Here is a 26,723-nt window from a genome sequence, read left to right as displayed (position 1 = left end):
CTGTGCATCATTTCAAGAATTTGGTGTTATTTCTATAAAAACATCTACTGCTATTAGTGTTACTTACTCTTCATTTTACTTTTGTTTTGAAGACTCGATAGCTGTATACTTCTACCCTCAAAAAAGGAGTGTCGACGTAGGAGCGTTCGCTACCTTCAACTGTTCTGTATCGGGCTACCCGATAGAGCAGGTCACGTGGTATAAGAACGCGCAGCCATTGGACGGGGATGACCGCGTCACTGTATATGAGAACGGTACAATGGTAGTGGCGGGCATGCGCAGAGATGACCGAGGAATGTACCAGTGCGTGGCCACTAATAGCTGGCAGACACAAGAAGCAACAATGCAACTTTCTCTTGGTGGTAAGTGAATGGCTCAGTTTAAAAAAACTAACAAAAGAAAAACTAAATTAAGTGTGAGTATTGTTCATGAATGGAAATTCGTCTTGTTTATTTGTCGTGCAAAAACAAAACAAAGACAACAAATTATATAGATGTCTAAAAATGTAACGTGAACAATGCAATCTACATGTGGAACATGATAATAAACATAATATTACATACGTCTTAAACAAATACCTACTCAAAGAACTAAATCATTTACAAACCAATCTAAGAATTACAACCAGCTGTATATTGTCATTTGATACAGATTTCTATCAACATGATCAAGCAAGCCTAATTCTTATCAGTCACTAAACACTTTATTAACCAAGCATACAAGCTTATTCAAGTTAATGGACTTGTTCGTTCTAGAAGTAGAAAAACGGATTAAGATCAAGCATTGTTATGAGTTATGCATGATATTTAGTTTGATTATGATAGTGATAAGTAGCTGTACTAAGATAAACGGGGGGTTGATTATTTGTTTTATTTCAGCCGCGAAACCAATCATGTTGGCACACTTCACAAACCAAACGCTCCAACCCGGGCCTAACCTCCAGCTCTCCTGCACCGTAGCAGGCAACCCTACCCCCGATGTGACCTGGCTGAGGGATGGCTTGGCGATACCCACTGACCACAGATATACATTTAATGACGTCATCAATGAAGATAGTGACGTCATAAGTTATTTGAATATATCGCGGTTGGTTAGTGAGGACGGAGGATTGTATCGATGCGAAGCAACGAGTGTGTTGGGCGCAGTACAACATGAGGATCGCATCAATGTAATAGGTAAGATAACCAATCTCATGTAAAAAATAGTAATGGGGGGGGGGTGTACCATCGATATAATAAAAATGGATAGAGCAAAAACGCGCCATTTTGACGCCATCGGATAAATCAAAACTACTCAGATAAGCCAAACGCGCACTTAAAGTTCCACACTATTTATTTCTCTCTCGTATTGGTGCTTGTTTGTTGTGTTTCATACCAGTTGGTATTGCCCCATATACTGTTAATTGTGTCATGGAGTACTTTTCCAGTAGCTGTCGTGTGTACGACAGCATGCAACGAGCTCGATCCATTTTTAAAAAATATGTCTATCGGGTGTACACGTTTTTAGTGTGATATCGCACATCACATCTTGGTTGCATTGCCGATGGGACAATCATTAGTGATCTTAACATTCAAATGTTCATAACTTTCTTTATATTGTTTAGTTTTTATCAAGCTTTCAATGCTTTTTTACTTAATTTTTTTTCTGTTTTCTCTATTTCGCCTCATTTATTCATCCTAATTTCTTTCTTTGAGGCTTTAACCCTTCTTAACCACCTTAAAGATAATTTTCCAAAACTTACTATATAATAAACCTCATCTACACCCCTGATGGTTACACGGCCTAATTACAATTGGCAGGCAAAAGATATTCATTCGAGCCAACCCATTCTCAATTTTTAAATTTGATATTGCTGATTGACAAAATGAATGAATATGACTGAAAATTTAACCCTGATTCTCGGGAGGACACCTACTGCACTTCCTTTTTCCAAACTTGTAAAGATAATTTTGTCTCCACTTTGGAACTATTCTCTTTACTGGCGGAAAAATTAGGGCCATTTTATTCTCTCAAGTGATGAATTTGATCATGTCAGGTTTATTCTTCATAAATGCCGATTTATTTTTTAGATGAGCCGGTCGAGATACCCTTTTCTGGTCAAATATGGAATAACAGATTATATCCTATCCACTGGTAGTAAACACTCAACCCTCGAATTTCCTCATGTTTTATGAATGTTTTTAAGTGCCACTTTAACACACGAGTCTACGGGAAATTATTCAAGCCTGATTGCCCTTTCTCTGGAATCACTTACCGAACAACCGCACCCGGACCTCCTTTCCCTTATTCGTTTCAAAACCCTCATTAATCAGAAGTATAAAGTAAAACATATCGCCGTTTGTCTGTTGTTTGATAACAGGATTTTTTTCCAGTAGCCGAAAAACGTCGAAATCATGAAGCATTTTGCGGAGACAACATTGTCTGCACACAGTAGAAACGCTGTTCAAAGTGTTATACAGTGCATGTAGTTTACAATCCAAAACTTACAATATAAAGAAAAACATTATGAAAAGTTGAAATAAGTGTTAAAAATCTTAAACAACAAAGATTAATTTTCAATAGATTATCAATGGCATGGTGGTTTAAACTTAAACAACTTCTGTAAGATTTTACAGTAAACAGCGGTTTTACGGTGCAACAGGTCGTTTATTCAAGCTAGAGAAATTGATTTTACTATACGGATCTACTGAAAGAAAGATTAGTATTAGAACGCATGCAATTACTTGCATTTATTATGTAAATGACCTATAAAGACGGGTTTGTTCTATCAGTTGGACGGAGTGAGATGCTGTTGGTAGCTGTGCAATGTGGCAGTTCGGTTTGCTCTCGACAAAAGATCCCGGATGCTAATAACATGCTGTCCGACAGGACAAATATTGTGCTATGTTTACTCATCTGTTTGCGGGGTGTAATAGATAAATGCGTCATTCGTGTTGCCGGGGAAGCTCGGGGGAGTAGGGTGAGGGACATGGCCCCTTGTGCTGCCCCACGACCCGATATCACATGCCCGGCTACTAGTATATTCTGCCTGACACGATGGCGGAGTGGTCGAATGCCTGCCTCATGATCGGGAGGTTTGGGGTTCGATCCCCGGCTGAGTCATACCAAAGACCTGACAAATGGGATTTTCTGCCTTCTAGCAACTGATCGGGAATTTAGATAGGAGAAAAGCAGGGCCCGCCTGAAAAGTAGCCGCCCTCGGTAACTAAGAGTTATTTATTTCACACATCAATGTAGGTAGGATTCAAGGACATAGTTAATGTATTGTCAAATGCCCTTCTTGGCAAAGTACAATCAATAAGTCTTTGTCAAAAATTGGTGAACCAAAACAACAGTGTAGTCCTTGACTCTGAACAAATGGCATGTGTGCAATTTTTCGTCATCGAAACTGACACCATGGTCACATTTGTTCTACGGCGGCCGTACGGCGAGTCAGAAACAGCCGTTTTAACATTTTTGTGCCAGTTAAATATAGGTGGTTTGAATAAAAATAAATAAAACGGCTGTTTTCGACTCGCCGTATGGCCGCCGTAGAACAAATGTGACCATGGTATACGGACGTAACTGCTCCTCTTTTCTCGAATCATCCGTACACCGCGAAGCGAAAACTGTAATTGGACCAAGTAAGAAAGAGAATGGGAATTGGTGTTAGGTGGATTAGAATCGCACCAGAAGAGAGATTGAAATAACAGAACTTGAAAATATACATAGGCCTATACTACAGTTCAAATGTTAAGTTATCAACCGCATCAAGTTCGGTTCCAGTTCTAATGCATTTGTGTAAATGACCCCCATCCACCTCTCCCACAAACACCCTTTACTTCAATCCGCCATCGGGATTCGCCAATATTTCTCGTGCCACCTAGGCAGGCTTGCTATATTAACACTTTTATAGAGGCAGATAAAAAATCCAGCCGACAGAAATACTACTAAATCATGTATTCTCTCCCTTTTGAGGTGTATATCAGTTATAATTTTAAGCATTGGAATGTACTCGTAGTTTTACGTAAGTATTCAACAAAGGCACACAATAAAAGAAAATCTTCTTTTGGGATTGCGTCGTACATGACTATAGAATACGCATAAGATATTCTGATGCTTTAAAGACTAATATATACTTTCGAATGTTAGGACAAAAGACCTATGCATAATTTGATGGAACGGGGCTCAATAATTGCTCTAATCTTGAGTCAATGTTCAAGTCACGCAGGACATGTGACTTTTTTGCTATCTTTTGAGATCTTATGCCAAATATTACATGTATTTTAATGAAATACCACCATGACGACCAACCGAAAAAACACATTTGGGCGCGTGAAGTAATCAGCTGGACTTTCTTTTTAATCACATGATTGTTTTTCATTCATCCAAAGTGAGAGCTTGCGGGATGCGATGGTTTAACTATTCCATTGTTAGTATAGTCGAGTGGTTATAGATGTAAGGCAATCTCACACACGTGCACTGAACAAAGAAAGGGAACAATGCTCCTCCCGCTATGCATTGACGCTGGCGTGTGCCAACGAATTGGGATACACTCCCCAACATGGATTTATTTGCGGGACTAAGCAGTGATATCAATGGCATTAGACGTGTCAGGGCGGCTGGTGTTGGGAACATTATTCAAGTAATAAATTTTAATTTCTTACAGATATCGCAATGCGTTGTGTTATCAAACCCTGAGCAAACATAGATCATAATGAGTTATATTCCCTCATCATGGTTTCACTGCGACCCGTCTATTTGAAACTCGATGAAGACCCTATAAAATTTGACTGTAATCTGGATTGCCACCGAGCATGAATTTCATGTATGGAGGGAAGCATTTGATCATCTCTGTGTGCAATTGAACAAATACCCAAAGCCCAACAAAACATTTTTGCTATTCATTCGTGTTTTTTTTCTTCAAAATTCTTATTGCAACAAGGGTTTGGGATGCGAATTGTATCATAAGATATCTAATGCCGTGGAGCAGGAAGAAATTAATAGGGTGACATTTTCGTCTGAAATGATTCTAGCTGTTAAAACTTTCATAATAAGCAAATAGCTCTCCTGAACACGTTGCATTGATGCTGGAAGTCGAATGATGGCGCTCTGCAACGTACTTAAAAATAACGCGTTGATTCTTTATTCAGCTCGATTTAAAGGGACACTCGCAATCCTCCATTCCCGATATATTTTGGAGCGAATATAGTAAAACAGTTATTTTATGGAATTATACTGGGGGAAAATTCAACTTACCTTCAAGATTTTTAAGGATTCTCTCATTCATCTTTAATTTCAGGTCGACCCTTAGTGCGCCCTCTACCCGATGTGATCGCCATAGACGGCACTGATGTTTCCATCCACTGTCACGTGGTTGGATTCCCTATTACATCTATCACGTGGTACAAAGGGTTAACTACACTTCCCTCTTCAATGCGACACACAGTGTTCCCCAATGGAACACTGGTTATTGCTGACGTCACATCGTACGGTGATGGTGGAGAGTATACCTGTGTCGCTAGCAACGCTCGGGGAGACCGCTCGGCATCTGATATGGACCTCATTGTTAAGGGTAAATAGATTGTTAAGTTTGCCAAAGTAAACTTTTCTTAACTGAATCCTCTTCTCTTCAGTAAAGTTATATTACTTTTGTTAGAATTAGAGTTTACATCAGCGGATATACCTAGCAATTCTATAATGGAAATAATCCAACAGTGAGCGCCTTTTACGGTGGTTTGCTCGCGCTCCACGGTGTTTCGTTTCGTTTCTTTTTTTCTTCCAAGAACTGACTTTTGAAAAGACGCTTACGGGATAAGCTAGATTAAAAACATGAATCTGACTCAAAAAATCAAATTAACAGTGCAAAGAAAAAAATGAGGCTTTGATGTGGATGACATTTAGAATCAGATATGTTTAAAATAGAATTTGGATTTGTTCGTAAGATGGATAATGAATGAAGTTGAGAAAAGAAAACAATATGAAACACCATCTGTGCAAACTCTAGTTTTTGTTCAGCCTGAGCGTATCGTACATTGTATACGAAATATCATTGCATATACCATTGTTATCACTTAAATGCTCCTAACAGTTCCCCCAGTTATCCAGCCAATCGAACCCCTAACTCTTCGACAAGGTCAACGAACTCAACTCATGTGCATCGTCACCCGTGGTGACCTCCCCATTCACTTCCGGTGGCTCAAAGATGGCGAAGCCATTCCTCATGGGGTTGGAATAGAGTTTGTGAATGGCACCTTTTCAAGCTCTTTGGTCATAGCTGATGCGTCTACAGTGCATGATGGCCGCTATACGTGTGAGGCCAGTAACCTAGCCGCGGCAGTCAACTACACAACAGCTCTTACTATTCAAGGTAAGTTTCAAACGCGGTTCCTTCAGAATCTGAGAATCATCCCCTCGTTTAATCTTGTTACTTTTCCTACATCACCTGGTTTAGATGCTTTACCTATCTGCATAGCTCGTCATATGTTATTTGATAAAAAGGGGATTTTCTTCCCAGATTCCTTTAGAAATGGATGGATATTTCTTTTCGAGGACAGATTACAAGTTCAGTTGTGATAATGGGTTTCAAATGCTATAGCTACGTACTATTGACCATTATGGTAATGGTGTTCCATTTCATAAATCAATGTAAGGATTAACCTACATTCAGTCCTTATACTGGTTTCTTAAAAATTTCAGTCGAAATGCAGATTGAATCTAGCATGTCTAGTATGTCATGTTTATCCTCGGCGATATGCATTATCTGATATCAGCAAAATTAGAAACCAAAATTATGATTCGTTAATATATTCTTTTTATACAGTACCCCCTCGATTTGTCGTTGAGCCACACAATACAGCCGTAGTTCTCAATCATACAGTAGTGATAGCATGTATGGCTAATGGAAAACCGAATCCTGATGTTCAGTGGAAAAAAGCTCCAGGTAAGAAACATTTATTTTCCATCGCCATTATCAGCTTTCTCTCCTCCTTGCTCTTCATCCTTTTCCTCCTTCGCCTAAGGATGGCGCTTGTCAGTAACAAGGATTTGCTGTCCGTCTAAGATGACGTTTCTTTTCCAGTTTGTCTGTTGTGTTTCATCTCTTTATTCTGTGACCTCTTTCAGTGTAATGTGTTATGATTATTCGGGAGTGTAGTTGGAAATTATTAAACAAATACGATTACTGTTATATTTTCACTCCCCACGATTTTATCTTCTCTAACATTTTCTGGGTTTTTTTTCTCGTTCTCTCCTCTTTCACTATGTATCATTCTCTATTTGTTTTCTCCTTTCTCTGTTCTCTCACTCCCCACGCTCCCACTCTTTCTTATGATTATTTATTATTGTGATGTTTCTTCTTGCTGTTTTATCTTCTTTCTGTCTTTATTTCGTCTATCTATCTAACTATCTATCTATCTATCTATCAATTCTTTCTTTCTCTTCCCCTTCTCTCTCCCTCTATTTTCCCCTCCATTTGAATTTTCCCTTTTCTATCCCTTCCTTCGTCATGTTCACTCTCTCCCCCGCTCACTCCCGCTCTCTCTCTCTCTCTTTATCTCTCATGTCAGGTCCAACGACGACCAATTTCCGTGACCTCCCTGATGACCCTCGGTTTGAGATGCAGGAGAATGGATCTCTTGTTATCCGGGAAGCCCGGGTAGAGGATGCCGGCTATTACTTGTGTCACATCAGTAACAGCGTTGGAATGGACAGCAAAACGGCTACACTCACGGTCTTTGGTAAGCGCTTCAGCCACACCAACGAAACCGATTCCAAACCGACCGATGTTATGTCATTGGTAACAACGTAATAACATTGATCGGTCTGGAGTCGGTTTCCATGTGTGACAACGGCTTCAAGTTTAACGATAAAAAGATTTAAAAATTTCCTATTTATTTGTATATATAGAATGATTTTGTTTTGTTTTATAAACTTCTTGTCACGTCGTATCAGTAACAGCAGAATGTCACCATTGAACTAACTGAACGTACCGAAAGCATCACCTTAGAAAGCACAGTTGTAGCGCTTGTGGGCCAATATTTATGTTCTATCATTCACTTCCGGTTCCTTTTTTTTTCTATTGAGCAAATTGAATGATATCGTATATTGAATAATCGTTGCCCTCATTTGTTCAAGTTCGACTATGTACGATTATCTTCATTGAATAATTATTCTTTGTTCTCTAAACAGTCCCTGCCACGTTTGAACAGCAACAGCAGAACGTCACCGTCGAACTCACTGAAAGCATCACCTTAGAATGCACAGCTACGGGTCACCAACCGCTCGAGATCATGTGGTCGAAGAATGACGTCCCATTCAATCGCTTGTCTACGTCACGGTATGATATCGAGACAGTGACTGATGGCGATAGTGTACTATCTAGTATGACTATCTTCTCCGCGGTACGAGATGATACAGCCACCTATATCTGCCTGGCTCAGAATCTACATGGCGCCGATGAGCACGTCATACAGCTTTGGGTTCAAGGTATGCAATACGACACGATATACAACAACTAGACAGAGGTCGTTGTGTATTGCCGCCCACACGACCTTAAAGCCAGAGGAAAAATACCCACTGACACAATTAACAGTTGACAGGCCACACCAACACGTAAAAAACAACATGCACATGAAAGAGAGAACAAAAGTGTATAAATTTGTGCGCACTTGACCTTTCTCTGGAGTATCTTTAAGTTTTTCCGGTGTCATCAGAAGAGCCCGTCGTTGTTCTGTCCTGTCATTTTGATATCCATGCAATACCATCCAGCTTTCACCCAGCGACGTATGAAACTGCTGAGCACTCTGCGAAAAAAATGTAAAAAAATATCTGTTTAGTCCTTGATTCGGAGCTGACGGAACTCGTAAATGCTGAAAAAACACAAGTTACACAGTGTGTTCTCATAATGGACTATGTGAAAATATTATTGAAGCTGTTTAATTGCTCGAATTTAGCAGTGTGAAGATGATTTCACATGGTGTTCCACACTGAAAACACATTGTGCCACTGTTTGTGTGACACTCTTCTTTCTAGCAGTGGTTCCTTGTGATATACATTCCGGATTCAAAATAAATGTAGTAGGATATTTCTAAATCGCACTCTGGATTTAATTCAAATGTTGAAGACATTACTGTTAAATCTAAAACGATTTGATTTCATACCTGTAAAGTTTGTATTTAAGAACCTGGCGCGGTGGTCTATAGTACAACACCAGCCTCATGAATGGGAGGTCGTGGAGTGGCGGCACAAGTTTTAAATAGAAATCAAAGGAGGACATTTTTTTTTAATTTTGTCCAACTGCGTTCCATTAGCTATTTCACGATGCATCAATGTAAAATAAGCCTGTAATTGATATTCATATGATTAACAGATAATAATGAGTAATACAAAAATGTGTATTGAATGGCATTGACCACAGGGCTTCCATGACACGTGACTTCAGTATTTTCCAAACTCTGATTTCTTGCAGAGAAACCAGAGCCCCCGACAGACCTACATGTCGTGAACAAGACGAGTAGAGGTGTGCTGTTGTCATGGCAACCAGCATTTGACGGAAACAGTCCCGTGACGGGTTTCACATTAGAATACAAAAATGCATCAGGTAAGAGAAGCAATTGTCTGTCTTATATGGATGCCTCATGGTACTGATTTCGTCTTTGAAGGAGAGGGTTATGGGTTTGAATCCCAGCCATGGCGTGTTTCCCGTCAGCAAACAATTTATCCACATCATGCTGCGCTATATCACGGTGAGGATAATGATGGTTAATTCCTTGGATGCACTGCTGATGAAGTTACATTCACAGCCATAGCCGTAAAAGCCGGGGTAATAATAGTAATGTTTAGTATAATCTGACCAAAATTGTTACATAATTCCAGCTATTATTATCATTATATTGTAGGTCGTAAATGGTTTTGCATAACTTAATTTCTACACTTAATTTTACACTGGGCGTTGTGGCGTGCGCCTGTAATCCAAGCTGTGGGGAAGTTACAAATTGATGCAGAGGTTCGAGCCCTGGTCACGTCTTTCGGATGGTGACGTTAAAGGTCGGTCCCAGACGTAAATAATCATATCTGATTGATACACGTCTGACAAAACTCAAATACATACAATACAATTAAGATACATGCGAATAAATGAATGAATAAATAACACGTGCTTCTCTTCCTATCGTTTACATGCCATCAGACTAATACATTTTTCTTCGTCTCATTTGATAGATGCTTGGCAAACGGGTCTGCCCCAGGAGCACGTACCTGCCGATTTAATCGGCTACCAATATAGTATCAAGCATCTGCATCCAGCCTATACTTACCATGTGAGGATATTCGCATTCAATGCTATTGGAATCAGCGATCCGAGCAAGGAGATCCTCTTTGATACTGAAGAAGAAGGTTGGTCTGCTGATGTTTTAAGGTCGCGTTACGACCTTCTTCTTTAACTTTCCCCTTATATATAAGGGGGGGGGGGGGTCAGATTACAGTGTCTTTGTGAAAATAGGAAGTGGTATCAAGAATGTTTCGGTTACACGACGTGGCACTTAGTAATGCCTGGTAATTGGTAAAAAGAAGCATTTTGTAGATTGTTTAAGCGTGAGTGTATACCGTAAGGATCATTGTATCCCAGACGTTGGGCTCGACCTGTTACAAATAGCATGTTTCAATAAAAAGTTCTAGGCCCCGTCTTGGAAAGAGTTACGATTGATCCAATCCACCACAACTATGGAAAGCGAGCAAAGTCAACATCTGAAACACATCTTTGTTCAAAATATTTTCTGTATAACATACATTCATAGTTTTCTTGAAATTCAGTGTGCTTCTTTATGTTTACAAAGGAATATCTGCAAATTTCCTGAAGAAAAAATTAAGACGTTGATGGATTCCTATATAATTGAGGTTGATCGAATTAACTGTAACTCTTTGTAAGACGGACCCTGCACTCTGTTGAAAAGGAAATGGCGGAACTCCTGCCCCTACATTAGGATGGTGCCAATAGCCTTTTTAAGTGAGAATTGCTATTTGTCATGGCTATTATATTCTCCTTTTTAAATATTGATCCTCACTTTTACATGTGATATTTTGCCGGGTTAATAAATCACTGTTACTCGTATAAGATATTAATAAGGATAGTAAAAACTTTCAATTTATTTTTTTATATAGCACCCTCTGGTATTCCTTTGAATATTGAGATCGACGCCTTGACCTCGCAAAGCATCCAAATAACGTGGAGAGTAAGTACCCAGTCTATATTGCTCTTTAAACACGTTAAATGCAATTAGGCTCGGATCATGTGTGTGTGTATGTGTGTGTGGGGGGGGGGGGGGGTGTAGGGGGCTGTTGCACAGTGAGGGGGGGGGGGGTGGTAGTTTATTAATTTCTTAATGGCTATTTGGTCTGTATGATGGTAAAAACAAAAATACTTGTCATTTTTCCCGAGACAGACGGGAAGCTAATATTGGAACGCAGCAGAAACGAAATTTGTCAAGGAGGGATTCGTTTGCATGTTAGCTTAACATGACACTTATCAAGTTGATAAATAGTTTTTTTTTCGCATTTTGAGGTATATTCAATGCTCTATGAGGCTATGAAACTAAAACTTATATTTTTTTCACATTTATTTATTAGCAACCACGAGCAGATCTACAAAACGGATTCCTTCTCGGTTATCACATTCAGTATCGTGATCCGCATTCACCATTTCAATCTCGGATAGTTCCGGTTGAAACCAATTACATTGAGAGTCGGACTTTGACTAACCTCAAGAAGTTTACCCGCTACACTATTCAACTGAGAGCTTATAACCGGGTAAATGTCGGACCATGGTCTCCCCAACAGTTTGTTACGACTCTGGAAGATGGTGAGTATTTTTCGGGAGAGATAATAGTAGTCCCCAAAATTCTCGAGTACTGAGTAGTTTTTGTGATCTATGTGAATCTTCTATCACCCCACCTTCCGTTTTCCCCTTTTCGTTGTTGCAATACCTAACGCCTTCTGCCATCGTCCGTCTCTACAACTTTAATTCTTCAAACTTACTCCACTTAAATTGTTTCCTATTTCAACCCACCTAATATCTTGAATATTTAGAAATAATCCGAAGCCTTTCAAGCGGCATTTTGTTATACCATCTTTGTCTATACACCTCTCATTTTGCCATGTTCCTCCTTTCCGTATTTGCAAGTCTGTTTGCAATCCTCCACTTTATTCCGTTTTAGGTGGTAAATGGTTCAAATTGATTTAGAAAGGACTTACACTCGAGCTGCTCTTCTTGAGCATTATAGGCCTACACACAACATTACAATACAAAATGAACAAAATAAACCTAATATAGATGTATATATGTGGTCATTCTAGAGGACATAAGAAGAAGACTACATGATACGAATATTGCAAATATTCACTACTGAATGATACGCACCGTATAAGCTAAAACAACAACATCATGCATTCTGAGAAAGCAATCAAGTAGTGCTTTGATTATTGGGAACTTGAGCTGTCGCTATTATAGATACCAGTTTAACTTGTCTTTAACTAATGTATGTTTCATTATTTTGGTTTCAGTTCCGAGCGAAGCCCCACATGATGTCTCTGCCAGATCAGTCGGGTCAACAAACATCATGGTCTTCTGGAATGCACCTGACCAAGAGTCCTTGAATGGCATCTTACAAGGATACAGAGTCTACTACAGACCAATCAGAGAGCACGAAGGTAGGTTGCTAAGGAAACAAGGCCTACTACAGACCCATCCAGGAACATGAAGAAAAGTTGCCATGGAAACAGTGTCTGCAAACCAATTAAGGAACACGGATGTATGAAATATACAAGTGCACATATCAATCTAATTTACAGCTAGGTTTACCTTTCATTTTAACAATACAAATAAAGAAAGGAAAATACATTTTCTTTCGGTGAAGATCTGGTTCTCGATTTTCCCAAAAAGAGGAACGCAGAGCTAAAGCAATTTTTATGGTGCACGTTATTTTGTGAGACGATTATCAAATACAGATCAATATCCCAAACCTATTAACATGAACAAGGGTTCTGGTTACCGTAATTACAGAAACGATATAACTTTTTTTCAAATACTTTTGGCTCCATTATGTATATTGTGCTATTTACCATATCATTTTTAGCCATATGAAGCGATAGTTTGTAATACATGCACTTTATTATACCATCTTGTCTGATCTTTCTCATGAAGATGAACTGGATTACCAAATTTACGAAACGACCGAGCTGTTTGCTGAGCTTCACAACCTACAGAAGTTTACTAACTACAGTATATCAGTAGTGGCCCATACACGAGTTGGTGAAGGAGTGAGAAGCGAAGAGAAGATAGTTCGAACAGAACAAGATGGTAAGAGAACTATGATCAATGTCCCATGAATATCACCTATGGAGTTTCAGGGCTGGCACTTTCAGAGTATGAATTCAAACCTTTCCCAACATAATTTTGGCAATAGAAATCACACTTTTCTTGTAGAAAAGTTACCATTCTTTATCATTTTCAGACTTCATCACTCATAATTCATGTCTATGCTTTTCAAGAAACTTACTTTCAATGGCAAATAAAACCTATGTCCCAGAATTAAGTCCAAAGGGGCACTAAAAGAAAGTTCAAATTTGCCTTCAATCGAAAGATCTGCATATTTATTGGGCTAACGTTTGATTTGGAAATGAACATGGGTTTCTTGCAATGCTCATAGAGAACCAAAATAATGACATTTTTAAAGATCAAATTTACATAATGTATACAGAGAACCGAAAATTATATTCACAGTGCCAGCTTAGCACTCGGATATTTTAAATTACAAACGTTTGATGCTAGCCCAATTCAGTAATAAAAAAGAAAGAAAGAAAAATGGTTGCCAACGGTGCCTACCAATTGGTATAATGATGATTTTTTTTTCTCATGACGCCATACTTTCATACACGCAAAGGGACAATGAAGCATTAACAGAGACAACAAGAAAAGGACAAGAATAGCTCGATGAATCAAGTTTCTTATTCCATTCATTTGTTTCTAGTTCCTGAAGCTCCTGCGGACATCAAAGCGCATGCTGCTTCACCTACAAGTATCATGGTCTCTTGGCTCCCGCCACTCTATCTTAATGGAATCATCACACATTATCATCTTAACATCCAATATCGAGAAGGAGAAAACGAGGTAAGAACTTGGTCGTGCTTGTTTCATTGCCGTACGCCGGATTTTGTCCGAGGGGGGAGGGGAGACGCATATACAATTCTACCCCTAAAATAACGAAAAAACACAAATGCGAGCGAGCGAAGCCACCGAGCTTTCAAGCAAAATTGAGGGAATTGTACACAGTTTTAATGAATTTTCATTTCTTAGAAGAATCTGTTAGGCCGTATTGTTATTATATTTTTATAATTAGAGTACAATGACGGGATATGTTTACAAAATTACAATGGGAAAACATGTGTAAAAAAAAAAATTAGGGGTTAAGAAAGGCAATGGTAAAGTGATGTGTAATGAATCATTCGAATTTTTGATATATGTCCCCGACCTAGCAATGGAGTTTTCAACATCCTGTCAAGTTCAAACATTCATTCTTTATATCAGCAACTAAAAAGATTGATATTGATGTTCTTAGACCGATTTTGACCTTTAAGAACAATGCCGATCATTACTTTTGAACAATGCCTAACGTTGCATTGTTCACAGTTCGCTCATTTGTCAATTCCTACACGTCTTTTCATGAAGTTTGTAGGAAGAAAACATTTGAAATATTTCAATAGTGTAATTAGTAGAATGTATTGAAATGGAATAGGGTCTACGTTTTATCAAATTTATCTATGATATTACAGGTGCGGCAGGAAAAGGAGTTGGATCCTACAACGTTTTACTATCTGGTAGAAGACTTGCAGACAGACTACGAATACGACTTTTGGGTGAAGGCCAGCACCATAGCCGGACAGGGAGAATCAAGCCGAATTGCTACTGAGATACCGATGTCTAGAGGTAATAATCGAGGTGTTAAAGAAACCCATGGGGGCAAAAAAGAAATTATTTTTATGCTCCCCTTAATTTCACCTCTATTTTTATTCTGGTATACAATGTATCTGTACGAATTCAATTAACATCATCTTCAATCAACTAATTTAAACGTGATTCTGAGCGTAACAAATCGGAACCCTGCGTCGCTACTAAATCTTGTCAATAAAAAGGATGTTCATCGTAATGATTTATTTTAAACGAGATGAATTAATTGACACTATATCTTTCTATAATTTTACCTTATTATATAAAAGTTAGTCATTAGGATAGAAAAATCAGAAAAAAATATTTTATTTCTAGGATACCCTCAAATTACAAGCCTTACGCATCGTTGCCCGTTTACTGTTGGTATATTCTCGTGGAATCACCTTTTGAGCCCAGCTCATGTAGGTCGATTTGACGTATAAAATGTTATTGTAATACCATTTCATGGCCTACTGATAGAAGGGAGCTTACGCAACAGTATGCAGACGCTTTCTGGAAGGTAGAGAATCTACTATCAAAAGTCCTTTACGACAAAGATTTCGGTGAATGAAAAGAGCAGTGCCGTCCGTGGCTACGGACAAACGACGCATTTGAAATTTCTCATCAGCTCCGAAACGCACGTCTATCAGCTGTCCCCGCTCACCAATTTTCGACAAAGACCTCTCAACCGTTCTTTCTTATTTGACTGACATTTCAAATAGATTTGCCATGTTTTAGAATATCTTACTGTTGCAATTGCGATTAGCCGATAGCCCCCTAATACAACTAATAGGGCGACTAATAATGCTAATTAGAACACGAAATGCAAATCATAACAATACGGTCAATGTATTTCTTTTAAACCAGTACCGGCTCGCATCATGTCGTTTTCTACAACATTAATGTCACCATGGAAACGAGCTGTCACTTTAGATTGTCTACCAGTCGGTGATCCAGTGTTGACTGTTGAATGGAAGAAAAACAGGTAAAATATTTTATTTTAGATTGTTTATTTATTTATCAAAACATCTTTATACAGGATAACATGTTCAGATAAAATACACTGTTTTTCAACACGGCCCTGTTACATAGAAAATATCAAACAACAATAAAAATGCATACAAACTTAATGAAGTTAAAATACTGGGTATGCTTAATTTAAAATAAAAGTTGCACAAAAAATAGAGCAGGAAGATAGAGAGAGGTAGGATAGAGATAGTGTGGTTAAGTAAATGGCAGAAGTAGAGAGAGAGAGGGGAAATAAAGGAGTGCAACAACATAATACTGAATTAACTATAAATTAACTATACAATAAAATATGGATAAAAAAATCAGTCTACTGTCAATTTAAAAATACTTGTTTTGTACGACCTCTTGAAATGTAGGAGGTAAGTAATATTCTGGAGTTCATTTGGCAAGGAGTTCCATGTCTTTATTGCACTAAATATAAGGGATTGCTTGGAATTTTCAATATTTGGCTTAGGTAATACAGCATTCAGCGAATCAGCGTTACGGGTATACATTCCATGTCTATCAATAAATAGTTCAATATCATTACAGAGTCTAATAGGGGCAAGTCCATATATACATTGGTAAGCTAAAATACATTAAAAAATAATCTCTCCTAGTATCAAAAGATTGCCATTTCAGTTTCTTCATTAAATCTGTATAACTAACAGATAAATCATATTCTTTCATTACAATACGTGCCGCTCGCCTTTGCAGTCTTATGATAAGTTCCCTATTTTTCAATGAACAATTACCCCAGACGGAACAAGCATAATCTATACATTGTAATATTCAAATCAGAATTTTCTTGTTGGATTCGTTAGCTACGGAAGTCTGAAAACATACTGTGTCTACAAAATATCAAATCTTTCAGAATTTACATGGTGTAGTCGTGGTGCATGTTTTGTTTAAAATAGTTGAAACATCGACTGGTGCTATAAACTAGATGAACCATTAAAGCTAATTACTAATTATATATAATTTATATTTCATTCACTTTATATCATTGGTTATATTATTTCACTCTGATTTTATGCGTGAATTACTATAATGATGATGATAATATCTTTATACTAGGATTGTACCAATGCTATCACATTGCTAATAATATCATGCATTGATGACACGAATGCTATCACAATACCGATGATGCCAACTTTTGATTGCAGATTACCTAACGTTCTCAAACCAGACGGACGTGTCGATATCCTTGAGAATGGATCTCTGGTCATCAAATCCGTACAATCGACTGATGCAGGCAATTACACATGCCGTGCTATTAATGAATACGGGTCATCAGACTCGATTACTGTACGCGTTCAAGTATTGGGTAAGTCGGATATACGAAAATATCCAATGCATGCGCATGCGCACCAGTGCATGCTCATCTGGTGCAAGCATGGTGGAATGATGCATGTGTAGTTGCATGACCATACGCATGATAAGTATCTTACGCCCCTCCCTTTAAGATTTTAAACTGAATAAACTTTAATAAACCCGTATTAGTAGTTAACACAAGTATTGCTTCTGGTGTTGGCTGTTGGCTAGCATGTGTAAGGCCTAAGCCAATTCACTGGCAAACTCATAGGAACTACCAAAATGTAAAAATTTATTGATATAATTTTATGATGCACGTAGCATGAAGGATAACATCTTATATAAGCATAAGTATTGACAATATTATGCATGCATCTTTCCTTGCATGGTATTTAAACATTGTGCATGAATTGCTATATAAATGGCATACAAAATGACCCCATATGACAATATCTAACGTGTGTGTATATTATATTGTGCATGGTTTGGACCTGAACTAATTTTGCATATTTCTCTGACGTCATGGTCGATCCAGTGTTGAACGATACGACGGGTAGTAAGTACTTGACAGCTTTAATTATACAACAGTTGTGCAATATTAGTGTCTCGAGAAATCCAAAAGGTTTTATATCTGTCATATGCGTAGAATGACATAAAATCATCCAATAGTATCCATATCAAAAATGTTGAATTCCAGGACATTCCTGTAGCAGTGGCGTAACCCCCCCCCCCTCAAAAAAAAAATCAAAACTAAGAAAAAGAAGAAAGAAAGTGAGAAAATGAAAGGGAAATTCAGTCAAAATCTATCACAAACATAGAGTTTGTATATGAAAGGTCAAAACCTTCGCTCGCTCACTTCACTTGCTTTCAGCTTCTAGAAATTTTGCCCTTTACTGCATGTCTTGCCCTCTCAAATATCTGGGTTATCACGCCGCCAGCCTTACCATAAGACAAGGAAAGACCATTTCAATCAGTCTAATATTTTTTTAGTGAATAGTTTCTTCTTCTTTTGTAAGATTAGAACTTGAATATCAGTACGATGGAGTCTTGATAGAATTCATAATGCTGAGGACGGATATAATAACTTTCGGTACTCTCGAGACAACATTGAAATTAGATCAGAAATCGTTGATTATGGCATGATGCGTCTTTACATGGACAAAATAGTGCATGTATATTGTTCGGTGTACGGAAAACATGCTTGATCAGATAAAGTCAAGCGTACAATATTCAAAGAAATATTCCACAATTGAACATACCGAAAAGCTGAAATATACTAGAAGTTCGAGTAATCACAAGGAATCAGAAGGAAAATATGAATTGAAATTAAGATTACCTGAAATCATTCATGCTTGCTCTTGATAACTAGGGCCGATACCAATTACCTAAACAATTCGAATTAGACCGGCTCGTCTATCAAGTTAAGACAAACACAAAAACCGTTTGAATATTTTGATCAAATATGTATTTTCTTCTTTATATTGAATGTTGAGAAGGGGCTTTGTAGAAATAGATGAGTTGAAGTTGTGTGTCAAGTAGCTCCTCAAGTTATAAGCATATACATGTACATAGATTATTGTTGGTCGCCTACGTATAATGTTATTTCATCAATATACTCAGTACAAAACTCCTATCATCGTGTGGCTTACTAACCGATATCGCTTCTAACTCCCTTGGACCATTCATGTAACGTCTATATATTCAGAGCAACACATTAATCGTTAAGCACGATTGAAGACACTGACCTGTGCACCATTAAAAATGATTAGGCCTATCTGCACACTATGTAAAACACTGACCCACACACCATTGAACACACTGACATGCGCAACATTCAACTCACTGATCTGCGCACCTTTGAACACACTGACCCAAACCATTGAACACACTGGCCCACACACCATTGCACACACTGATCTGCGCACCTTTGAACACACTGACCCACACACCATTGAACACACTGATATGCGCACCATTAAACACAATCATCTGCGCACCATTGAACACACTGACCAAAACCATTGAACACACTGACCCACACACCATTGCACACACTGATCTGCGCACCATTGAACACTCTGACCCACATACCATTGAACACACTGACATGCGCACCATTAAACACAATTATCTGCGCACCATTGAAAACACTGACCCACACACCATTGAACACACTGACATGCGCATCATTGAACACACTGATCTGCACACCATTGAACGCGATTACCGTTGAACACACTGAACTGCACATGATTGAACACGCTGTTCACTCCCACTCCCAGACGCGTTGGCGCGGCTATCACCATTATTTGACCTGGCCACAAGATGTGTCCTCCTTTACACACTCTAACGCACCACCCTCTTATTCTTACACGCGCCCACTCGTCTAATTTTAATCACTTAGATAAATGCAAGTTCAGCTATATAGCCACATCATTCACTTGGAATTCAATTCAGTTTTATTCATTCTTTCAAAACACATTTAAAACAAAAACACAATTGACAGATCAGTATAAATCACATCCTACAACCTAACTTGAATGACATATAGGCCTATACATAAACATATAATAATAAAAGGTACAATTAAGAATAGTGGAGTGGGAAGGTGCTGAGGATTAATAAAGACCACTGATCTCTCAGGACTAATCCCCAGATTCACCACACATCAACAATAAATTATATAATAGTCAAGTTAATCAGATTAGATCATCACAATAGCATGCTTCACCAGATGCTTGCATACAATTCATGAAAGAATAGTAGAGTCGTCGGAAGCATGAAGGCTGATAGAGATAATATACTCACTCAGAAGTAAGCAGGTGGGACCAGAGTATCGATGTAAATGTTTCAGGTAGATCAGCTACATCGCAGGTGATGCATGATGTATCCATCTGTACATGCCTTCACAAATTGATCCAGTCATTATTATTTTCACCATGTAATCACACACCCCGTGTATCATAGTATAAGGTTCAACATAAACTTCCTGAAAAACAGCATCAAAATAACTATTGGACAGTACACAAAATCAGTATCAGTGACCACACCGCAATCTGACGGAAACATTCCGGACAACCACAGCCCAGCTTCAAGTAATTATATTGTCATATCCGGCCCCACACAGCAGATCCAACTTCAAGATCTTGGCTCCAACATGTTGCTTCCCACACACTCGATCGCTCTCACTCGGTCCACATACTCACTCTACACACTCGACCCCACGTACTAGCCCTGGCCCCATATGTAAATTGCCAATTCGTCCACTGCCAACTCGTCCACTCACCACATGGTCTACTTACATTTAGTCTAATGCCATTCCGTCCATCAACATTCGTCTAACAATTTGGTCCAATAGCCATGTGGTCCAATTATCACTTCGTCTAATCACCATTTCGACTATTACCATTTCGTCTGATAACCAGTTGGTCTAATACCCATGTTTAACTTTGTGAGCAGCAGATTTAAAAAAAAATTCAAACCAAGATGAAACATGTGTACAAGTGCATGTATTAGAACTAATAAACCCTGAAAACAACCATTATTGAGAATGAAAAGCTAAAACTACAAGGCAAATCCCGATTTTTTAAATAGGCGTCTCATAGACGCCTAAATAGTACACATAAGTGTATTGGATGAAATTAAGATGGTGTTTCCTGTCACTTTATAATTCAATGTTTGAAGCACTAAATAATTATTTTCTAACACAATTTTTTCTGGGCTTCAATTTTGTAACATATCACAGACACAGGTGACAAGTGTGACCTTCTAGCTCAGATTTTTTAAAGTCAAATCAATGTTACCCAGTCACTTTAATTAGACCAAATGGTATATACACTAAATGGCTATTGGACCGACTGGCTATTACACGGATTGGCATTAGACTAAATGAAAGTAGACCATGTGGTGAGTAGACGAACTGATGATAGACCAAACTGCATTAGACGAATTGGAAATAAACCGCTCCATGTAATACAAACCTTACCCCCATCCACAGTCTCTCCATACACTTGATTGCACATATTCCCTCCCGCACACCCACATACTCGCTTCCACACAGTTTATCCCAAACACTCTGTACCACACTCACGATTCCACACACGAGATCTCAAAACTTGATCCAATTAATACTCTGGACACCACACACTCCCTCCCACACACTCAAAACATACGCCATTTCGCACACTGCTCTTCCAACACATTCACTCAACATACTTGACCCTACACACTCGCCATCACACATTTTCTACCACGAATTCACTCCCACACACTCGATCCCACATAGTCACTTCCACACACTGGATCGATCCCACGCCCTCTATCCTACAAGCTTGCTCCCACAGTGTCGCTCTGATTGAGCCCACACACTTGCACACACACACACACACACCTCTAGAGTAACAACCTAGACATCTCGTTTTAACACCCGCCTTCTCCCACTGTCGCCCGGCCATGATGAAGTCACTATTCTGCAAGTGGGAACTATGAAAAACTACACTCCTTTTGTGAGAGAGAGAAAGCACTGAATAAAATTTGAATCTCGGATTCGAAAGAGCACACTGCATTAACATGATTAATCGGTTAAGCATGTTTAATGAATAGGTCATAAATGATGAAACATCAGTAAACACATCGATTCAATGTTCTGTAACATTGTGAAGACTTACCCAAATGTTGGCATGTTTCAGAAAAAAAAATGAATAGATCGAAGCTGTTATCATGAATATAAACGATTTTTTTCCATAGGAAATAAAATAGAATTCATTAATATTAAAAAATTGTTTTTTGGGAGAATGAACATGATTTTGACATACTGTAATTTATGTTAATCGTTAATTCGTCATGTTGTAATAACTCTTGCCTGTTTGATATTTTGCATGTTTATTTTGGTTATCTTTGCTTTTATTTTATTGTATTAATGTACAAGCAAATCATTGTGACATTCTGACTCGGTCCGAGTATGCATGTGTTGATGGTAAATTATAAAAGCGATGATATGTGATGAATTTTCGGCATGAAGAGCGTACGTGTACATAAAACTAATGGAAAGAACACAGTGTTCCACAGTGTGTGCAACAGTGTATGCCTATTCACACTGAAAACTGAAAACTGTTAAATTGGAGCATTTAGTCGACTGTCGAGGTGTTCACAGTGTGAATATATCTTTCACACTGTTGGATTTGAACATCTGAAACATCTGAATAGTGCGTGTGAATAGTACTTTCAGTTTTCACACAGTTTCACACTATGTAAACACACTGTGATCACATTGTGTTCTTTCCAGTAGGGAAATTCCAGAGAATACTTGGGGGTAAGATAGTATAAATGATGCTTATATTCACAAAGTATTGTATTATTTTGCCAAATACATTACTGTTTTAACCTGTGCTCTTCGATATTTATGAAGGGATAACTTTCTTGTACTAGTCGTTTACCTTGCAACTATTTGTACTACCTTATAGATTTAAGTGAAAAGAACTGATATGTCTTGGTCGAGTGATATTAATAATTGATAATTGTTTTCAACTATCCATCATCATTCTTATTGTCATCTTTGTGAGTAATATTGTTTCTTAAACTATCAAAGATTTAATTAAATTGATTAACTTGCAACTTACCTTTAAAGATAATCTTTTATGATGAGCTTTTTCGTAGGCCTACGGTTTATATCAACTGATAAGCTTAATCAGTGTGATTTCTTGCTAAATAATTCAAAATATATGTATCAATTGATAACCTGAATTATAATTTAACACCATATAACTTTTTAAATTGATATCAATAGCCCCTCCTAACCCCCCGCAATTGACCATTGGCTCGACGTCTAACAGCGCTATTAAGGTCAACTGGAGGTCAACCGGAAATGGAGGTTCTTCGATTGTTGGTAAGTGATCTGAATTACATTACATTGAGCGACTAATCAACGAATATAAGTTATACAAATGATAAATCAACATAAATGATTAATTAAACACTTAAAAAACTTGTCTGTTTGATCCAACATTCATTCAAGATTATTTAAGATGATTGAAAATTAGGAAATGAGGATGAGACTGAATTGTACCTCGACCCGATTCTCATTACTTCCAAAAACCTCTGGCGTTGGATCAATCTCTTGTCGCGTTTAGAAAATTTTGAATCTGTAATTGTTTAAAGGTTTACTCCAGACTGACAATAATATAATGAAAAAATGAAAAAAAAGTGAAAAAATAAAAATTAAACAAAACACTGAAAATCTGATAACGAATAACAAAGCTAAGACATTTTAAGGATATGTATTGTTTCAGTGAAACGGTTCTATGCATGTCTTCATACTCAATACCATCTTTATCATCATGCAAATTTTACCCTATCTATGTATTTCCAGCCTTTCAATTATTCTATCAACGCACCCACGAGCAAACCTGGGAGCGCTACGACGTAAATGCTTCTCTTCGTAGTTATCGTGCGACTGATCTTCTATGTGGTACTGGATACCGGTTTTACATCACAGCTCGTAACAAGCTTGGTGTGGGTAAACCAAGTGATATACTCTCAGTCAGCACTCAAGGAGAAAGTAAGTTACATTACTTACTACACTGTGTAATACAACAAAATATTGCATTGCAAGTTTTGTGTGTAAGTCAACTGGGAATTTGTCCTATTTAGGCACATCGTGCAATACGATGTGACATTGTTTAGTGATATACTCTGTTAGCGCTCGTTGAGAAAGTGAGTCATGATAATTAGTTGATATAATCGATATTTACCGTCGCTACCTGTTCATTTGCACAAACTCCTCTCCTTGGGTTACCAGAAAAATCACCTCAAAAAGTGTGTTAGCATATTTTCAAAGGCGCTATGTTGTGTATTATCTTTTACCATAATGAGCAAAAGAATATTAGGTCCATGAAAGATTGTTTCTTTTTAACGAGACAATAGGCGTGTAGCTTCCCGTTTTCACACGTTCTCACAGCGTATATATATAACACCTTAGTTATAAATTTTATAAGTGTATGGACACCAAATGAATATAAGCAAATTAGAAATATACGCTAAGGTTTTTTTGTGTATAAACTTGCATGATTGTCGGTGATGCATATATCAACTCATAGATTCGGAATCATAGTCACACATCTGATCACAGTAATAGAGGATTGTTCATGCCATGTCTAGGTTTGATACGCACAATCTGATTTTTTTGACGTCACCCATCAACAACAGATATACCCAGGAATTGACGAATATCTATACATGTACATTCTTTTTTATCTTTAGTTCCTATACCGCCCTCAACGGACAAGATCGTGCCATTCACCAATGCTTCTAGTATAACATTAGTCTTAGCAAGCTGGCAGAGTGGAGGATGTCCCATCGAGTCGTACAGTATACAGTATCAGGTTCGTGGAATATTTTCTCTTACTCATTTTTGAAAATAAATATTGTCAAAATGTATAGAGAACTGTTGTTCGGTTTTGCTTAATATCCCCCCATCTGCCCCATAGGCCTACTTAATAAATTCATCTAAAATAATACAATTTATAAAATCAGAATTTTGCTGTGAGATAGGTTTTGCCACTCTTTCAATTCACAATATTTCTGGAGAAAGTAGCTAAGATTATATTGCATAATCATAAATCATGTTTTGAATGTTTGTAATGAAGATTATTCTGAAGTCTTTTTCAGAATATACCCATGATAATGATAAGAAATTTTCTGCTAATCTTTCATATCCCCCTTTTAGACACTAGCTGAAAGTTCAAAGGAAAGTACTTGCTCCAGTATCATCTATAATCAGGTATTTGTTATAACATTCTAGGTATTAGGACAAGATGACTGGGAGAATATTGCGAATAATCTGCCAGGAAATACGAGGGATTATACAGTAGATGACCTTCGACCCTTGACCTGGTATCAGTTCCGGGTTACGGCTGTGAATACTGCTGGTCCAAGCGTGTATCCCTTCCGGGTCTCCACCGTAGCATTCAGTGGTTCAGGTTTGTATAATGATCTTTCTTTAAATCTCCAGGGATCCCAATGCAGAAAGTAGTGCGTTTAGAGGAAGCTATAACAAAAAAAAAATCAAGCCATAGTCTCATGTAAGCGTTTTTTTATTGGTTGGAAATTATTATTACTTTTTTTAAATTTTTTATTTGAGCGATGTTTGCAAAATGATATACCTTCCTATAGTATTTGTTTGGTGACATGTATTTGTAAGGTAAATTTGAATTATGTAATATATTACATAATTCAAACAGGGCAGAAATGCAAGTTGGAATAATTCCAACTTGCATTTCTGCCCTGCCTGAAGTAATTTCAACACGCAGGGTGCAATCTTCGTCGGATACAAAACGAGCAAAGTATAATACAGGGGTATAGATCTCGTCTTAATACACTACGATGTTCAATTCCTGAATTATTTTCGTTTATATTTTTTGGTAAGTTAAAACATGTTTACCAAGTACATACTCATAACATGCCAGACTATCCTCACTCTAGTCAGTCATCTGGGACCACTCTTCGTCGGCAGATTCACGAATGATTGCATTTTCAGATAACGCCAAATCGGCTCGTGTATTAGGGTAAATCTATAGATATAACAGAAATCTAATCGGCAAAATGTACGTATTATTATTATATAAGCTGCATAATTGCTTTTAAAAGGCAAATTCTAATAGCATTGCGCTTTGCTTTTAAATCACCCCAAACTACAGGTACTGCACCCCCTATCAAGCAGATCACATCAAGGCCTTTAGCTTTCTACGAAGACCCGCGATTATTTGGACCAATTCTTGGCATTCTTACGCTCTTCGTCATCCTCGGGTTCATCAGCTATTTCATCCATGGGTGTCGCCGACGTCGTAAGAAGGCCGTCAAGTCTCAGCATGTCGTCGTTGAAACGCTGAGTGGACGGGAAAGTAACGGAAACTCCCCTTCGTAAGTGTTCTGACCCATGGACTCTATGGCCCGTGTTCTAAACTCGGTCTTAAATTAAACCTTGGTTTACAGTTTTGGTTTAACTACGGAGAGCCAATTGGTGCAAAAATCCTAACAGTACACATCCAATTCATCCCAATAATGACATACAACTCGTTCATTATTGTCTGGGAATGATATCTTAAGTATTTCGAAGTATTTTTCCTCATGAAAGCAAAATGAAACAAATAGTAAACATAAAAAATAAACAAAATGAACATATATATATTTTTTAAACTTTTTTTTTAACTATGGCTCCCCATAAATTAAGCCCAGAATTATACTGTGGTCTAAGTTAAACCTGACTTCAGAATACGGGCCATTAAGATTTTTTTCCGTCAGTGCCTGTGCGCCCTCTCGCATCAGGTGCAAATGTAACTGACGGAAAAAATCGCACGGCCGGGTAAAATGAAGGAATGCATATGCATACATGTATGAGTAAGTGAATTAGTGTCATAAACACACAATATGTTGATAGAATGCT

General features: G+C 37.9%; 1 protein-coding gene across 2 annotated transcripts in view; it reads left to right on the top strand.

Moving 5' to 3' along the window:
• The window catches only part of LOC121420178 (Down syndrome cell adhesion molecule homolog), a 53,837-nt gene that overhangs the window by 20,889 nt on the left and 6,225 nt on the right, over nt 1-26,723 (top strand). Inside the window, exons 5-27 of one of the 2 annotated variants that reach the window (XM_041614725.1) lie at nt 93-362; nt 879-1,175; nt 5,282-5,554; nt 6,071-6,349; nt 6,803-6,922; nt 7,548-7,718; nt 8,170-8,466; nt 9,449-9,580; nt 10,201-10,374; nt 11,140-11,210; nt 11,605-11,836; nt 12,538-12,684; nt 13,178-13,333; nt 14,004-14,143; nt 14,806-14,959; nt 15,827-15,944; nt 17,137-17,297; nt 17,820-17,840; nt 23,070-23,168; nt 23,652-23,840; nt 24,542-24,663; nt 25,083-25,260; nt 25,978-26,200. In XM_041614725.1, coding sequence (XP_041470659.1) covers nt 93-362; nt 879-1,175; nt 5,282-5,554; nt 6,071-6,349; nt 6,803-6,922; nt 7,548-7,718; nt 8,170-8,466; nt 9,449-9,580; nt 10,201-10,374; nt 11,140-11,210; nt 11,605-11,836; nt 12,538-12,684; nt 13,178-13,333; nt 14,004-14,143; nt 14,806-14,959; nt 15,827-15,944; nt 17,137-17,297; nt 17,820-17,840; nt 23,070-23,168; nt 23,652-23,840; nt 24,542-24,663; nt 25,083-25,260; nt 25,978-26,200 — 4,024 coding nt within the window. The remainder of the gene's footprint in view (nt 1-92; nt 363-878; nt 1,176-5,281; nt 5,555-6,070; nt 6,350-6,802; nt 6,923-7,547; nt 7,719-8,169; nt 8,467-9,448; nt 9,581-10,200; nt 10,375-11,139; nt 11,211-11,604; nt 11,837-12,537; nt 12,685-13,177; nt 13,334-14,003; nt 14,144-14,805; nt 14,960-15,826; nt 15,945-17,136; nt 17,298-17,819; nt 17,841-23,069; nt 23,169-23,651; nt 23,841-24,541; nt 24,664-25,082; nt 25,261-25,977; nt 26,201-26,723) is intronic. The other variant, XM_041614726.1, reaches the window with a different exon arrangement.

The sequence above is a fragment of the Lytechinus variegatus genome, chromosome 8 (assembly GCF_018143015.1).
Source record: "Lytechinus variegatus isolate NC3 chromosome 8, Lvar_3.0, whole genome shotgun sequence".
Classification (NCBI taxonomy): domain Eukaryota; kingdom Metazoa; phylum Echinodermata; class Echinoidea; order Temnopleuroida; family Toxopneustidae; genus Lytechinus; species Lytechinus variegatus.
Note: the sequence above shows the minus strand (reverse complement) of the source record. Positions and strands in the feature narration are given on the sequence as shown.